The sequence below is a fragment of the Lacerta agilis genome, chromosome 1 (assembly GCF_009819535.1).
Source record: "Lacerta agilis isolate rLacAgi1 chromosome 1, rLacAgi1.pri, whole genome shotgun sequence".
Classification (NCBI taxonomy): Eukaryota; Metazoa; Chordata; class Lepidosauria; order Squamata; family Lacertidae; genus Lacerta; species Lacerta agilis.
In genome coordinates, this window is record NC_046312.1 from 55,521,707 (window position 1) to 55,536,712 (window position 15,006).

The following is a 15,006-nucleotide window of genomic DNA, read 5'->3' on the forward strand; positions in this document are numbered from 1 at the left end:
ACCTGTTGTACAGCTCTTACCATTAGAAAGTTCTTCCTGATGTTCAGGTCCTACCCCTGGAGAAGAAGAAAACAAGCTTGCTCTATCTTCCATGTGACAGCCCTTAAGATATCAGAAGATGGCTATCATATCTCCTCTTAGTCTCCTCTTCTCCAGGCTAAACAGCCCCAACTTGGTCAACTATTGCTTATAATACTTGTTTTTCAGACCCTCAACCATCTTGGTTACTATCCTCTGCACACATTCCACATTAATGTCCACAAGAGATCCTGCTCCCTGATAAGGTATTTAGGAGAGACCCCAGTGTTAGAGCACTGGGTCCAACACAGAGAGGAAGTCACTGTCTTTTGCTGCCAAAATATTGTTCTCTATATTCAGCTGTTTAGTTTATGTAGAACACATCAACTGTATTTGGCCATCTCTTCAATAAAACAAAGGCTAGTTTTCCCATCACAAAAAAGGCAAATGCCAGGACAAGTTTGTCTACCTCGTTTGACTTCTTGGCAGTCCATTTTACAACCAGAATCACAGTGGTATTGAGGGAGGGGAAGATACTACAACTTAATGTAGTCTAAACCAGTTCTTGAAACTATAGAACCCCTGAGGGGTTTGTTTGGGGGGGGGTTGGTTTTTTTTTGGTGGGGTGGGGTGGGGGGCTGGAAATCACTGCAATATGAAGGAAATGGACAGGAAAAGAAGTTGTAGAAACTGAGGCACAGTGAGACAGATAACCCAGGGAAAATAAGAGTTTCCAAGTTGAAATACTGAGAGGGTGCTTTCAACTTCACGGGGGGGGAATAAAAGGAAGAATTTCATAACTGCAGCATTGCAACTCTGAGGCAAACAACAAGGACTTGAAGGTAGTCTGGCTGTGGTTGAATTTCACAAACATACTTTGAATGAAGCAGTCAATTTTGGATTTCAGGCTTCTAGTTAAGGAAAGTTGACTCTGCTGTATAAAATAACCAAGGTGGCTTTGTAGCTATATTGGTCCCACAGAGTTAGGAGCATAGACAAAGTGCATGTGTCTTTCATTGAACCAGCTAACTTATTTAAAGTAACATGAGCTTGCAAGGTGCCCTGGAGCAAAAGTAAACAAATGACAGAGTAAGTTCTAAGAGTTAGCCATTGGGCCACTTTGGATGAAACAAGGCCAAAGAGGTGGTGGAGGGTAAGCCGTGATGGTTAAATTACAGTGTGGAGCCTCTGCATATTTGAATTTGTAAGACAAAATGCATTAAGCACAGCCTTTTGAAATCTGAGGCTACTACAATCCCCCAGGTCTCTTCCCCCTGGTTCCCCTCTCAGGCATATTCTCTTGCATGATACAAGCCTTTTAGATTGCTTCTTATTGCTGATTTCTCCCCCTGCCTATCCCCAAGCTGATTCTAGCAACCAAAAGGTCAAGAAAACCTGGTTTGCTTTGGAGCATTCATCACACATTGTTTTCTTAAGGAGGCTCTCCCCCCATACGGATATGCTATTATGGGGGGACCTGCTGCGTCTGCTAATAGAAGGTATGACAAAACTGGGTTTTGTTTCTCTTTTCTGCAAATCATAGGCTTTGATATTCCTTCAAACCTGCTTCCTTCTCACACACAGAGACCCTTTTTATAGGCTCTAAGTAAGATTTATTCTGTGGCACTCATTGGGGGATACTATAAGAGAAAAATAAATGCTGCAGAGCAAACTGGTCACGAGTGACCAAATCAACATGTTAGGCTTTTCTGTCTGTTTTTTATTAGGCTGCCACAGCTGGGATTTACTTCATTCTAAAGCTCTTCTGTTCACTGTGCAAAAGTAGGCATATTTCTGTCAAGTTGTACATTTACCTTCTTTCTTCCCCTCTGGGAGATAAGGGCCCCAATTCTAGACAGTGGGCAAGATAGAAGCTCACACACATAGCCAGAGGTGTTTTCATTGAAGTATGAACGGGGCACAAGATTTGGTTTGGACTCCAGTCTGCTGTTTTAGAAAACCTTAGTCCAAAGCACTGTGCAGGCTGGCTGATTTGCCTTTGGGTCCAACTGAATCCAATTCATTTCTCTTTTGTGTACTGAAGAGGACTACTATATTTTAATATTTTGTTGGAAGCCGCCCAGAGTGGCTGGGGAAACCCATCCAGATGGGAGGGGTATTATTATTATTATTATTATTATTATTATTATTATTAGAAACAACAACAACAACAACACCTCTAACTTTCCATCCTTTTGACAAAAGTGGGTGAAATTTGCAGGCATAGTGGCCTTTCCAGTGAATACAGCCTACCAAATTACAGACAAATGGGTCCAGGGTTTTTTGCGTGTATGTTAGGCACCTTTAAATATTGTTTTTTTTAAAAAGGAATATTGGACGGAAGATTGATTTTTGTCATACCCAACAATATAAATATATACTCGTAACTCCTTTTATACTTATCCCCTTAAATGAATTTGCCACCACCTTTCAAGAAATGAGGATTTTCTCCACTTCAGATGCTACTAATAACACCATGAAAATGTTCTTGAAGGATGAAAATAGGCGCTTTGATTTCTAGCCCTATCAAGATGCTGCTGGGTAACAGCTGCCTTGCCAGACTTTGAATTTTTTTTTTTTAAAAAAAAGGCTTTTCCCTTTGAGTTGTGCCTAGTCAAGGAATGCAAAAGAACAGAATGCAATAGTAGATTTCAAGTATGTTATCACATTTTGAGGGGTTGCTTCCCTACGTTAATAACTCATTGCAAATAGAAATCCAGCACATAAGGGAAAGGGCCAAGCTAGGACTTTTACAATATTCATTTTTAGCATGTCAAATCAGTCAAACTGAAGTGCAACCTGACGTGGTATAGTCCAGTGTTTTTCAACCTTTTTTGGGCAAAGGCACACTTGTTTCATGAAAAAAATCACGAGGCACACCACCATTAGAAAATGTTAAAAAAATTAACTCTGTGCCTATATTGACTATATATAAAGTATTTTTTCAATTTTTCCCACGGCACACCAGGCAACATCTCGCGGCACACTAGTGTGCCACGGAACAGTGGTTGAAAAACACTGGTATAGTCTACTGTGCAGTCTCAGAATTCTACCACGTTGCTCCACTGCATGTTCCAACTGAACCACAGAAGACTGCTAAAACATAGAAAATCAGCACAGGAACTTTTAAAAACAGCAATCCTAAAATGTAAAAAAAAAAAAAAATGGTTGTCTGAATTAGTCTCTAGCATTTAACTAGAACTCAGAGGTTACTTGTAAGGTAAAGAGCACAGGTACAAAAAATGTACTTCATTTATTAGCAAACCTAGGGTATTAATGGTGAAAACGCACTAGATCAATAGAATCAGTAGAGTCTAAATAAGAGACAGTGTTTCACAATAAAAGTGTGAGCTCCTCAAGTCACCATTCCTATGGAAGCAAGAGGCCAGAAACAAAAATATACCAAGCCACCCATATAGTCTTTTTCTGAAAGACTCTTCTTTTCTTTGTGGAAGATAAGAATCCAGACATTAGGACTGCTTGCTTATCTGAATGGAGACCACACTCGGCACCTTTTGAAGTTTGCCATCAGGAACAAAAGTTGCAGCAAGCAGCAACTTGTGGCAAAGGTCAGGTAGCACAAGGGAGATGGAAACTTTGCCATAGGCTCAGTTCCTGGACACTGCAGTAGGGTAAAAGGTAAAGGTAAAGGGACGTTACTGGCCAGCATGACTATGCCTAGTCTCAGCATACAAAGTAGTAGTGTGGTACTGAATTAGTATACAGGTTCTGAAATGAAGAGAAGCATCACTGTTGGTTAGGAAACACTGATAGGCTTCAAGCTTTCTAAGTTGGGAAAGGCAAGGTGCAAGTCAGCTTCACGTCTTTTTGTCATGTTTCGTTTCAGGATGCATGGAGCGATGGTTTTGTGTGGTGCACATGCTTTCTCTGATTGGGACATATGCGTTTCATCGCTGTGGGAGATGTGTGGGCTCAGTTTTAGACATGCAAATAAGCCTAGGAAGAAGAAAAAGAAGCCACTCAGATATCCACATTTAGAATGGCAGAAGTCAATCAGAGTGAATCAAACAAATTGTGCATCCTACATTCAGTTCGTCTCTTCAGCGTATTTGTTCTTACTGCTGCTACATGAATGATGTGGTGTATACTCACATGCTCATGCTGAGCCTAACACTGGGTGCAGTGTCTGGGCGGGAACTTATCCCTTCCTTAACATCTCATTCACAGAGTGCTGCAATACCAGCTTATGTCATTTATATCATGATCTCACACCCACAGGGTTCATTCACTACCCATTTAGTTTTTTTGTTTCTGTTGTAATAAAAATTGAGTGACTTGCAGACTGGCTGCAGAGAGCAAGTGTGGTCAGAAATGACAAATGTTTCTGGCTCTCTTCCTTTCCCACCCTCCCCTCCCTCTGAGTGAACAGAGCGCAGCTTTATCCTCTCTGGTCAGGGATCTGCGCGTCCCTGCTCCTGCTACTAATGCAAGCCATATTAAGCGCCATGCTAGACACACTTATTTGAACTGAAGTTGCATTGAAGCCAGTGATCATTACTTATGAAGGATGTCAGCTCTAGTTTAGTGTATTTCAAATTTCCCAGTTTTCAGTCTTTCCCCACCAGCCCCCACAACCTTTCTCTTGGCTCTGTACACAAGATCTTTTTCTTGATAGTCTTCAGAACTGTAGAGGCCACTGTGTTGTTAATAAGGTAAGATCGATGACCTGCCCAAAATATACAGTTGGCAATATTAATGGATTCAGCATACTGCCTATGTACTGTATGCTTTTAACAAAAAGAGCTAGTTAAGCCCATTTGTAGGTCATCCTGGTGGAAGAGGGAGCGAACCTTTGTCAGCTGAAACCTATGACTGGGTTGGTTCTCCACTGTGTACCAGACACGGGGCCATCCACAATTCAGGTGACAATGCTGAGCATTCCTTAGTCTCCAAAACAAGCAGCTGGTTCAGAGTCATTGTAAGGCCATTCTATACAGTGCATGGAGGCATTCTCTAATGTTGAGGAGAACCTCCCTTTCTCTGAAGGGAGGGTTGCGGTCAGTGTCTAGTTCCTGGGTAGTCTGTAAGTTGGCTTCAGATAAAGATGCAGAAGCTACTAAGAATTAATTAATTTAGAATTATATTGAGGAGCAGTGAAATAGCAGGCTATAGTACCATTAGGGTTTCACATTATTATGACTTGTTTTTTTAGTTATTACTGGGAATATGTGTGATTTGAACATCAAATTGAAGAATCAAGGACCACTAGATTTGGTACTGGTTTTAATCTGTAGACTGGCAGACTATCATTTTGTTCTCCCCCCCCCCCAAAAAAAATATGCCTGAACTTTAGTAGACTTTCAGTGGATCAGCATTTGCACAGTGTCTGTGTGAGTGTGATGCAGTGAGTAACCTCAAATCTTCACTGGCACCCATTATGGCTTTTTGGAGGGCTCATAAGTGAGTGAAGCAGGGGGCCAGTGTCAGAGTTGGCACTATTCACTTGTTGTCAGGTGATATGAAGCCACACATCAACTTGTAGGCATAGCAGCGAGTGAAAGAGCCCAATGTTACTTGTAGTTAAGAAAGGAAATATTTCTAGAAATACACTTTCCACATGGCTATCTATCATGAAGAGAAATCGAAGGTTGCATTCAGTCACAAAAACACAGCCTAACTACCAGACAAATTCTCCCTCTTGTGTTTAGCATGATTGGACAGGGAACCATTCATTATATGAGAAGTGCATTTGGAAAACTGGTGCACTGCAAAAGAAAGCTATGAACAAGGATTGGGTTTTTTTGTTTTGTTTTGTTTTGTAGATACCTGAACTAACCAGACTTTAGAAGTGGCAGGCTGTTGGAGCCAGAATGCATAACGTTGCTCACGCTGGAAGGACATAAAATAAATCTTTTAAAAGCCACTACTTTATTTGGCATGATTTATATAGCTTGATTAAACCCTTTTGTGTGCATGTACTGCAGAAGCATTGCAATGTTGCTGCATTCAAAAAACAAGACACAATGTTTTCTTTCTTTTAAAAACCTGGAGAGTATAACATCCAAGAGCATATAACTTCAACCAGGAGTAAAGGCTGTGCAAATACTGAAAAGCAATTAAAGAGGCATTAAACCAAGCCAAGCGGCCGGGCTCTTAAGGAAAATAAAAACTCTGTCCGTTTTGTATCTTGGCAGTGAGTCTGCTAAGCTATAGTCAAGGCAGCACTGCTTGTGAAAGGGAGAAAAGAAGATGAATTAGCAGCTTATTTCCCTATTTTGTAAAGCTATGGAAATCCCTGAGTGCCTCCTGGGCCATTTCTAGATAAAAATCAGATAAAATAAGCTGTTTTTCTTTGGTTATCATCTCAGAAAGGATGGTTTAGACTGTCATGGGATGTGTGTTTGATCTAAACCTCAAACCTCAGATGGGATATAGACACCAAGAGCTAATGTTTAGTGACTTGGATTAGAGTCCCAAGACCTGGTGGGGCTCAATATGCCACAGTAATAGGTGCAAATCCTCTTTCAAGGAAGTCTCAGGGTGGAAAAAAATAGGGCACGTCCCCATGAAGAAGAAAAAGAATTCCGGCATGTGTGTGTTCAACTCCATGCAGTGTTTTGGATATGCTTTCAAAGGGGGCTTTGAGAATTGTTTGAAGTTTCTTTTCCTGTATTGCCTTTTGTGCTGGCTCTACTATCACCAGAGTATTTCAGTTCTGAATTCTTTCCACTTCTTTTCAATGAAAAGGAAACCCACTCTTAAAATGTCAAAATACTGGGGTTTTCTTTTTCTATTTCTTGTGGGGGGTAAACTGAGGATCACTTCACACACCATTGGGCTCTCCACCTGAAATTCTGCATGTGTTGGCTTCCTGCTTCTGCTAGAAGTCTATATGCAGCTGCTGGCCACCTGCAGGATTGTTGTTTGTTTTTGCACTGCATTACGAACCTGCTTGGGCCATGATAGTGTTTTGAGTAGGGCAGGTGTTTTATAATGTTTTTGAGTATGCCTTAGTCCCTCCTAATTCCTGGATCCAGCAAATATTTTATTGTTGGAATAACCAGGACAGGTTCTTCATAATAGCCCCCTAAGTATGGGTAATTAAGGTAGTAAGGAAGTGTCTTTGTGCCAGGGAACATATGGGTGGGCGCCCCTCTCTCAACCAGCTGTTAGTCATCACCCCTTTATTTTGTGTTGTTGTTCAGTCATTCAGTCGTGTCTGACTCTTCGTGACCCCATGGACCAGAGCATGCCAGGCACCCCTATCCTCCACTGCCTCCCGCAGTTTGGCCAAACTCATGCTAGTCGCTTCAAGAACACTGTCCAACCATCTCATCCTCTGTCGTCCCCTTCTCCTTGTGCCCTCCATCTTTCCCAACATCAGGGTCTTTTCTAGGGAGTCTTCTCTTCTCATGAGGTGGCCAAAGTACTGGAGCCTCAACTTCATATGTATAAAGGAGCCTCACCCCTTTATACATAGTACTAATAAGCACACAACCAGGGAGAGGAAGATATCATATCTTGACACGGACAAGCAAGGCAAAAGTGGAGTTTATCACCCAGGGATAAAGTGCAAGCAGGCACTTAGTCCCAAATACATCTTTTGTTGTAGCTATGTTTTGCTTAATATGTCTTGATATGGGTCCTTAAAAAATATGCTTCAAGAAGAGCAGCCTAGATGGGAGAGGTTCTCAACTAAATCATATATGACAGATAGCTATCCAACCTCTGCTTAAAAATCTCTAAAGAAGGAGAGTCCACAACCTTCTGAGGGAGTCTGTTCCATTCTCGGAACAGCTCTTACCATCAGAAAGTTAAAACAAAATGAAAAATGGGAAAAAATCCTTCCAGTAGTGTGCATGCACACGAAAGCTCATACTAAGGACAAACTTAGTTGGTCTCTAAGGTGCTACTGGAAGGATTTTTATTTTTATTTTTTGTTTTGTTTTGACTATGGCAGACCAATACGGCTACCTACCTGTCATCAGAAAGTTCTTCCTGATGTTTAGTCGGAATCTCCTTTCATGTAACTTGAAGCCATAGATAGGTTCATGTCCTGTTCTCCAGAGCAGGAGAAAACAAGCTTGCTCCATCTTCCATGTGGCAGCCCCTTAGATATTTGAAGATGGCTATAATATTTCCTCTCAGTCTCCTATTCTCCAGACTAAATATTCTCAACTCAGTCAACTGTTCCTTGTAAAACTTGGTTTCCAGACCCTTGGTCATCTTGGTCACTCTCCTCTGCACATACTCCAGCTTGCTAATATCCTTTTTAAATTGTAGTGCCCAGAACTGGACACAATATTCCTGGTGTAGTCAAACCAAGGCAGAATAGAATACATCTGTACTCCAAAATGGGTTAAAACATGCTGCCTTATACTGAAGCAGACCACAGGAATACCTAGACTGATTCTATTAATCCTGATCTCCAATACCTCTCTGTGATCTCAGGCAGGATTCTTCTTTGGTTGATCATGTGTGCTGCTTGAGTATTTGGACAGGAGTCTTTTTATATACAAAACAGGCATTCTTTCACTAGGCTGTGACCCATCCTTCTATTACTCTTGCTAATTGTGTCATATTTACAATTATTATTTTTAATGATGAAAATTAACTGTAACTACAGGTTTCCTACAAGGCAGGAGTTGATTTAAACATTACTTGCTGTCAGCATAAAGACTGCATGAAACTATTACATCAAATGAAAAGTGCCAAATCATGTCAGAACACAACTCTCTAATGTATAGAAATCTTAAATTTTTGCTCTTTACACAGATGCTTTGTTCCTCATCCTTCTGTGATGGAGGGAAGTCAAATATGTAGGCATCTCAATCATTATTCAATTCCCATGGAGAAGAAGAGGCAGTGTTTGTTTGAGGAATGTAACAGTAAATCAATAGATTACAGTCATGCCTCATGTTACGGCCGCTGCGGGTTACGTCTTTTCTTTTTTGAAAATCATTTTTTATTAAATCTTCCAAATTAACAATCCAATCAAAATCATATTAAATATTCCAAATTATACATATCAAATAATTCAAATATTCAGTCCAATTATAATTAATTTTACGTCTTTTCACGTTGCGCTCTGCGCCGAACCCAGAAGTACCAGAACAGGTTACTTCCGGGTTTTGGCACTCATGCATGCACAGAAGCGCTGAATTGCGTCAAATGCGTGCGCAGACGCAGCACTGCAGGATACGAACGCTGCAGGTTGCGGACATGCCTCAGTCACAGATTAGGTCCGTAACCCGAGCATCCACTGTATTTGAGAGAATAGAAAAAGTAGAGTGATTCAGGATTCAGAGAGTAGGAAGAACATAATTTTCTCCATATTACAACTTGTAACATATTAGGCCTGGGTTCTAGTATCAGGACTTGGGCACTGAACTCATTGGACCACCAAGGCAGCTTGCAAAGGGAAGGCGTTGTTGACCTGATCCCAACTTTGCTGTGTCGCTGCTCTTGCCAGTGGCCAGATGTTGTTCTGCACTTCCCAGCTTACCAGGGATCAGGGTGATGATAAAGAGGGCTACTTTCTTTCTCAGCAATGCACTACCTACAGCAATTGACTTTTAAAAAAGAAAAAAGAAAAAGCCTTGAGTCCAAAATATATCTGAATTACAAAGAAGCATTTCTGAGATGTAGATACAAACCCCTGTTCCTGACTCTGTTTTCTAGATATTCTCCCCTTTCCTTATCATTTCTTAAATCAGGCTTTCACAGCTTGTGAGCCACCAAGTCAAGCTCAGCTCACCCAGCAATGTCATGTAACCTGCCAAATATTGAATATACCCCCACTGTTTGTTGGTTCCATGCAGACTGGAAAACAGTAGGTTGTGTTACATTTAACATAATGGTAGTTCACGTGATCTTTCTCCATAGAATACCTCAGTGATTCTGTGCATCCCCAACCTTTCCCATCCGTGTGTGTGTGTGTGTGTAAATCTAGAGGCCAGAGATGCATCCATTGTTACACAACATTAGATGTAGGGAACATTTGACCCTCCGGATATTGCTGAAGAGCAACTCAGATTTGTTGAAGAACAAATCATCACTGACCATTGGCTATGCTTGCTAGGACTGATGGGAGTTGTAGTTGTTTGACCCTGGATAAGAGGAGACTGAGATGAGATACGATAGCCACCTTCAAATATATTCTTGGCTGTCATATGGAAGATGGAGCAAGCTTGTTTCCGCCTGCTCCAGAGGGTAGGACCCCGATAGATTCAAGTTACAAGAAAGGAAATTCCACCTAAATATCAGGAAGAACTTTCTTGGCAGTAAGAGCTGGTCAACTGTGAAATGGACTCCCTTGGATGTTTTCGTAAAGATTCCTACATACAATTCTGTGATTTTATGAAGGGCCAAAGATTCCCCATTTTACACTGTAGAACTGGAAGGAAAAGGGTTGACCTCCTTTCATACCCTGACCTATTCCAGCCAATTTACACAAGGTGGAATCAGTAAACTCATGTACTGCTTTGGTCCTGTTTATAGAACAGCTCTTTCCCAACTTGAGAGCTATGATTAAAGTGGCATGTTCCTGTTCCATTGATGGGTGTCAGATTCCCTGAATATTGCACAAACACTGCTTTCATAACTATTTATTAAAGACTGGGATCGTAATAGGTGTGTCTCCTATCAATAGATGTTAAGACAATTTCATTTCCATGTCAGAACTAGGTGGGCCCAAAAGAATGGAAATGATAGAACTTGATAGACACCTTTAATAAGATGTTCAAGTCCTCGCGTTTGACAGCTACAGAATCAAATGAATCTAAGTGATATTTAACTGGCCAGATATTTTTACTTGCAGCATTATAACAATATTGCTCATTGTGGGAGGCTGCTTGTGGTTGTTTTTAGCTCTTACTTTGTTTCAACTGGCAGCATCCCAGTCAGTGGAGGTCCCCTCTAAAAAAACTTGTATCAGGAAGAGAATTGCTGGCAGTCTACTAGAACTCTAATTAGGTTAAGGCTTCTGGCTATGATTTGCATGGTCCAATTAGCAGAGCTACCCTCAATTAATTAGAAAGATCTAAAAAGTTGATGTACTCCTAAAGTATATTTCATGCAATCATGGTCTCAATATTCTAGGCTACAGGTACAATAGATTTAGCAAAAGCATTTTTTAAAAAATAAATAAATTGCAGGCTGCCAATTCCTTGTCTTTTAAATCACAAGACAAACTTCTAGCACATGGTTTTAATGCTGAGCGCTTTGAAGAACAGTGCGTTGCAAATCAGAATATCGTTAGGAATGTCGCTTTTTCCTCCCTCGTGTTCTTTAAAAATGATTCTGTAAAAAAAAAAAAAACCACTCAGGATGTCAGTAATGCCAGTGACCATTGACATTCTTCTAAAAACAAAACTCAAAGTAGCATTGTTGATAACTGAATTGCACATTGAAGGAGTTATATATAGTTTGGTACTACTATAGAATCTGAATGGATGCTAAAGAAGGATGATCGTTCAGTAGTAAAGCACAAGTTCTGCTGCTTGTGCTTCTGTAAATGGCCAAAGGCAAGTGGCATAGAACAAAACGAGCCTCTGTATCAGATGATGGAGTGCAGAGAAAAAACCTTGCAACACAGATTTACTGGAGGGCTCCAAATAAACTGACCAACACACCCCATGACTGCTTGGACACTGAGAAAACAACTGCACTTTTCAGAAATAATTATAGTGTGTATTCTTGCTTATGTGAACATGATGGCCTGAAGGAAAGACAGATTGGATCTGGGGTCATATGCTATGGCTATTAGGGAGATAATGTGGCTGAAGAAACAGGGGGTGGTAAGGGAAGAATAGGAAGGGATCTGTCCCAGGAAGAAATAGGTAACTGCAAGGAGGGAGGAGGAGATGGAAGGAGACTTTCAGTGGTCTATCTAGCCACCCAGCACTATGTACAGAAATGAAGCTCCAGCTTCTGCCAGGTTAATGTTTGGGACACCTTTCCGAAAGACAACTGTAGACATTTTAGTATTCTGCTTTGTATACAAATGTCATAAATAAATACTGGTCCACTTCTAGTCAGTTGAGCTCTCTTGGGTGCCAGCCTCTCAATGATGTTGGTCTCTAGCTTGGATCATCCCTCTAGCCCGATGTGGAGAACCTCAGGCCTGCAGTCCAGCTCTGGCCCTCCAGACTTCTCTGTCTGGCCCTTGGGCCTCTCTCCAAGCCCCACACCTCCTTGGTCTTGCCTCACATCCTCCTTGAGGGCTTTTTCGTGGTTGGAATGTGTCATTGAACTCTGATCATGACCAGGCTTCCCTGGATGGAGGACAGAGAAGGATGTGTGAGCCTGTGTAGAAACTAGCCTTTTGTAGAAAGGTGAAATTAATTTTATATATTTGTTTACACTATTCTTGCATATTTCAACTTGTTGTAAAGTAACTTCTCCCTTTTAATAACAATCCTTAGCATTTAAGAGCATTTCACATACATCCTTTCAGTAATCCAGACAGTATCGTGTTAGTAATCCTTAAAATAGCACCATAGTATTCCCATATTGCAGATGTGGGGCCTGAGGTGGACATGTGGTGACATGCCTTAGGCCCCAGAATGAGTTGATGACTAAAGAGGGATTTAAGCCAAGGAGTTCCCGGCTCACAGTTCACACTCTTAAGCACTACATTATACCAGCTCTTTTTTGGCTGACCCTATTGTAACCTCTCATTACAGTGAGGTTGGGAGGTTTATTCTAAGAGCTGATAATTATTCGAGCGTTGTGAAGTGTATTGTAAATAAAATAAAATAACTTGGCCTACTAGATAGTCTGGCGTGCTCTGGTCCATGGGGTCACGAAGAGTCGGACACGACTAAACGACTAAACAACAACAACTAGATAGTCACAAGTGTTTATCTGATGACATCTAAACTCAAGCGGCAGAAAGCTTCTTTTCCAATACACGGCTGACATAGAGTCACATCTTTCTCTGGATGATACTGAACAGCACACCTAGGTTTGTCAAGAGGCATAGGAGTTTTATTTTCCAACACAAGCATTTCTCTTCAGAATAGACTTGAGGATATTGTTCTAAAATAATTGGGATTACAAAGGCTGACTTTGAGCCCTGAGCTGTTTTAGCCCTCATGATGATCTGTGATTTTTTTTATTTCCCCCCCGTCAAGTTCAAACTAGTTTGGACAGTATTATATTTCCAGTTCTTATTAGCTTTTGTTGTTACATTATACTTTTAATAAGTGATTACATGAAAACCAGATTTACTCCACTTGTTTAGAACCCTGAAGGCTCCTTCCCACTAACTGACTATACAGCAGGTAAGGGGAACCTATGGCCCTCCAGATGTCGATGGACTACAACTCCCATCATCTCTGTCCATTGGACAGGCTGGCTGTGACTGATGGGAGTTGAAGTCCAACAATCTGGGAGGCCACAGGTTTCCCATCCTTGCCACCCAGGCTTGAAATGCCCTTTTCCCTTGACTTTCTCTCACTTCAAGGGAATAAGCATTCAGCCAAGGAGAAATAATCTTTCGCAGCTTCCTTGCTAGACAAAGAGGGGTTGTGGTTTTCTATGTTCCTCTTCTTTCTGATCTCTTCTGGGGCAATATTTTTATCTACTGTACTGGCTATAGGACTGGAGGCCAGCAAAAGCATACACAAAACTAGCTTTCCCACTTGTGTTGCCTTACTAAAAGGATAATGTAGGTATCAGTCCACCTTTTGAAATGCAAGTGAAAGTGAAACACAGCAAGTTAAACCAAGATGTTCAGTGTCTGAGACCTCTTAAGAAGAGCTGGGAAATAATTATTTACTAGATCTTCTGAACATTAGGCTGTTGCCTGGATATGTTGTAAGGGCTCATTCATTACATGATGTTTGAGCTAATAAGCTGTTTCTGCATTTTAAACACCTTCTCCCACTACCCCTGGTCACATACATTTTCACCAGATCAAGTCCCTTAATATCAGGTGGGAATGTTTGGCCCTTCAGATGTTGTACTACAACTTCCATCAGCCTTAGCAAGCATGGCCACTAGCCAGGAATGGTAGGAATTGTAGCTCAGCAACATCTGAACAACCAAAAGGCCCCCACCCCTGTTTTATATACATGTAAGAATCTGCCCATATATTCTATAGGTAGAATAGAGAACTCACCTGGTTTGCAATGGAGTCATCTGTATATGAGGAAATTATCACACACGTTCAGTAATCTTTGGGGAAATGTCACAGTAAAAGTGCTCCTAAAATAGGCTGCTTTTCACACTTTGACCTTGAATGTATCCAGGAGCAGGCTCTTGAACCAGCTGAATAATCCTTTCGTCCTTCCCCCAAGTGGTGCCATGGCACTCCACATTAAATCAAGGAAGAGTGGGTACATTTTATAGTTGTCTATAGCGGCCTTTGTGCGAAAGGGATGCATTCATATTATTTTACACATGAATGGATTTAGACATGGAGGTCAAATAAAATGACATAGTCATAGCAGCTCGGTGGCAGAACTTGGAGCAGAATTCAAGCATCCCATTCTCGGAACTGAGCCCAGATCCTTCGTTAGTCCATTGCTTATTGACAACAGCGTTAGGCAGCTATTTCCATTTTGTCCACAAGGCCAGTGGCACATTATACTGCACCTCATAAAGCTTTTCTCCATTTGTCCATGTGACATTTATAGCCCTATAGAGGCTTTTCTTTTTAAGGATTTAATTGGAGTCTGTAAGCAGAAGTTTGTAAACTCAAGGTGACCTGTATTCTTCAGCCTAATCTTACCACTCACTTTTAGACTGGTTTTAATTCTTAGGTAGGGTGACCTGGATGCCAAAAACCATGTTCACGGGCCAGTTAAAAGCGTTACAGTTTGTGAACCTTACTCTTCAGTCTGTAATTGATGTTATTTCAAGTACCAGAAATATACTTTTTCAGTATTTCTGCAAACTTGACTCAAGAGCCCCATTTATTGCGAGAGGTTGTGCAGAATAGCTTCCTAATAGAAACTTGTTTTTGTCTTTTTGATGGCATTGCTATAGATTCCTTAAATCAATCCTTAAATCAATCAAGTC

At 41.1% G+C, this 15,006-nt stretch overlaps 1 protein-coding gene across 2 annotated transcripts in view; it reads left to right on the forward strand.

The window, feature by feature from the left end:
- The window catches only part of ABTB2 (ankyrin repeat and BTB domain containing 2), a 155,687-nt gene that overhangs the window by 74,902 nt on the left and 65,779 nt on the right, over positions 1–15,006 (forward strand). Inside the window, exon 1 of one of the 2 annotated variants that reach the window (XM_033149944.1) lies at positions 1,321–1,517. The exons of the other annotated variant lie outside the window; for it this stretch is intronic. Within the exon in view, the coding sequence (XP_033005835.1) occupies positions 1,478–1,517 (40 nt within the window). The 5' untranslated portion in view covers positions 1,321–1,477. Of the gene's footprint in view, positions 1–1,320; positions 1,518–15,006 lie in introns of those variants that run through there. 2 annotated transcript variants of the gene reach the window in all.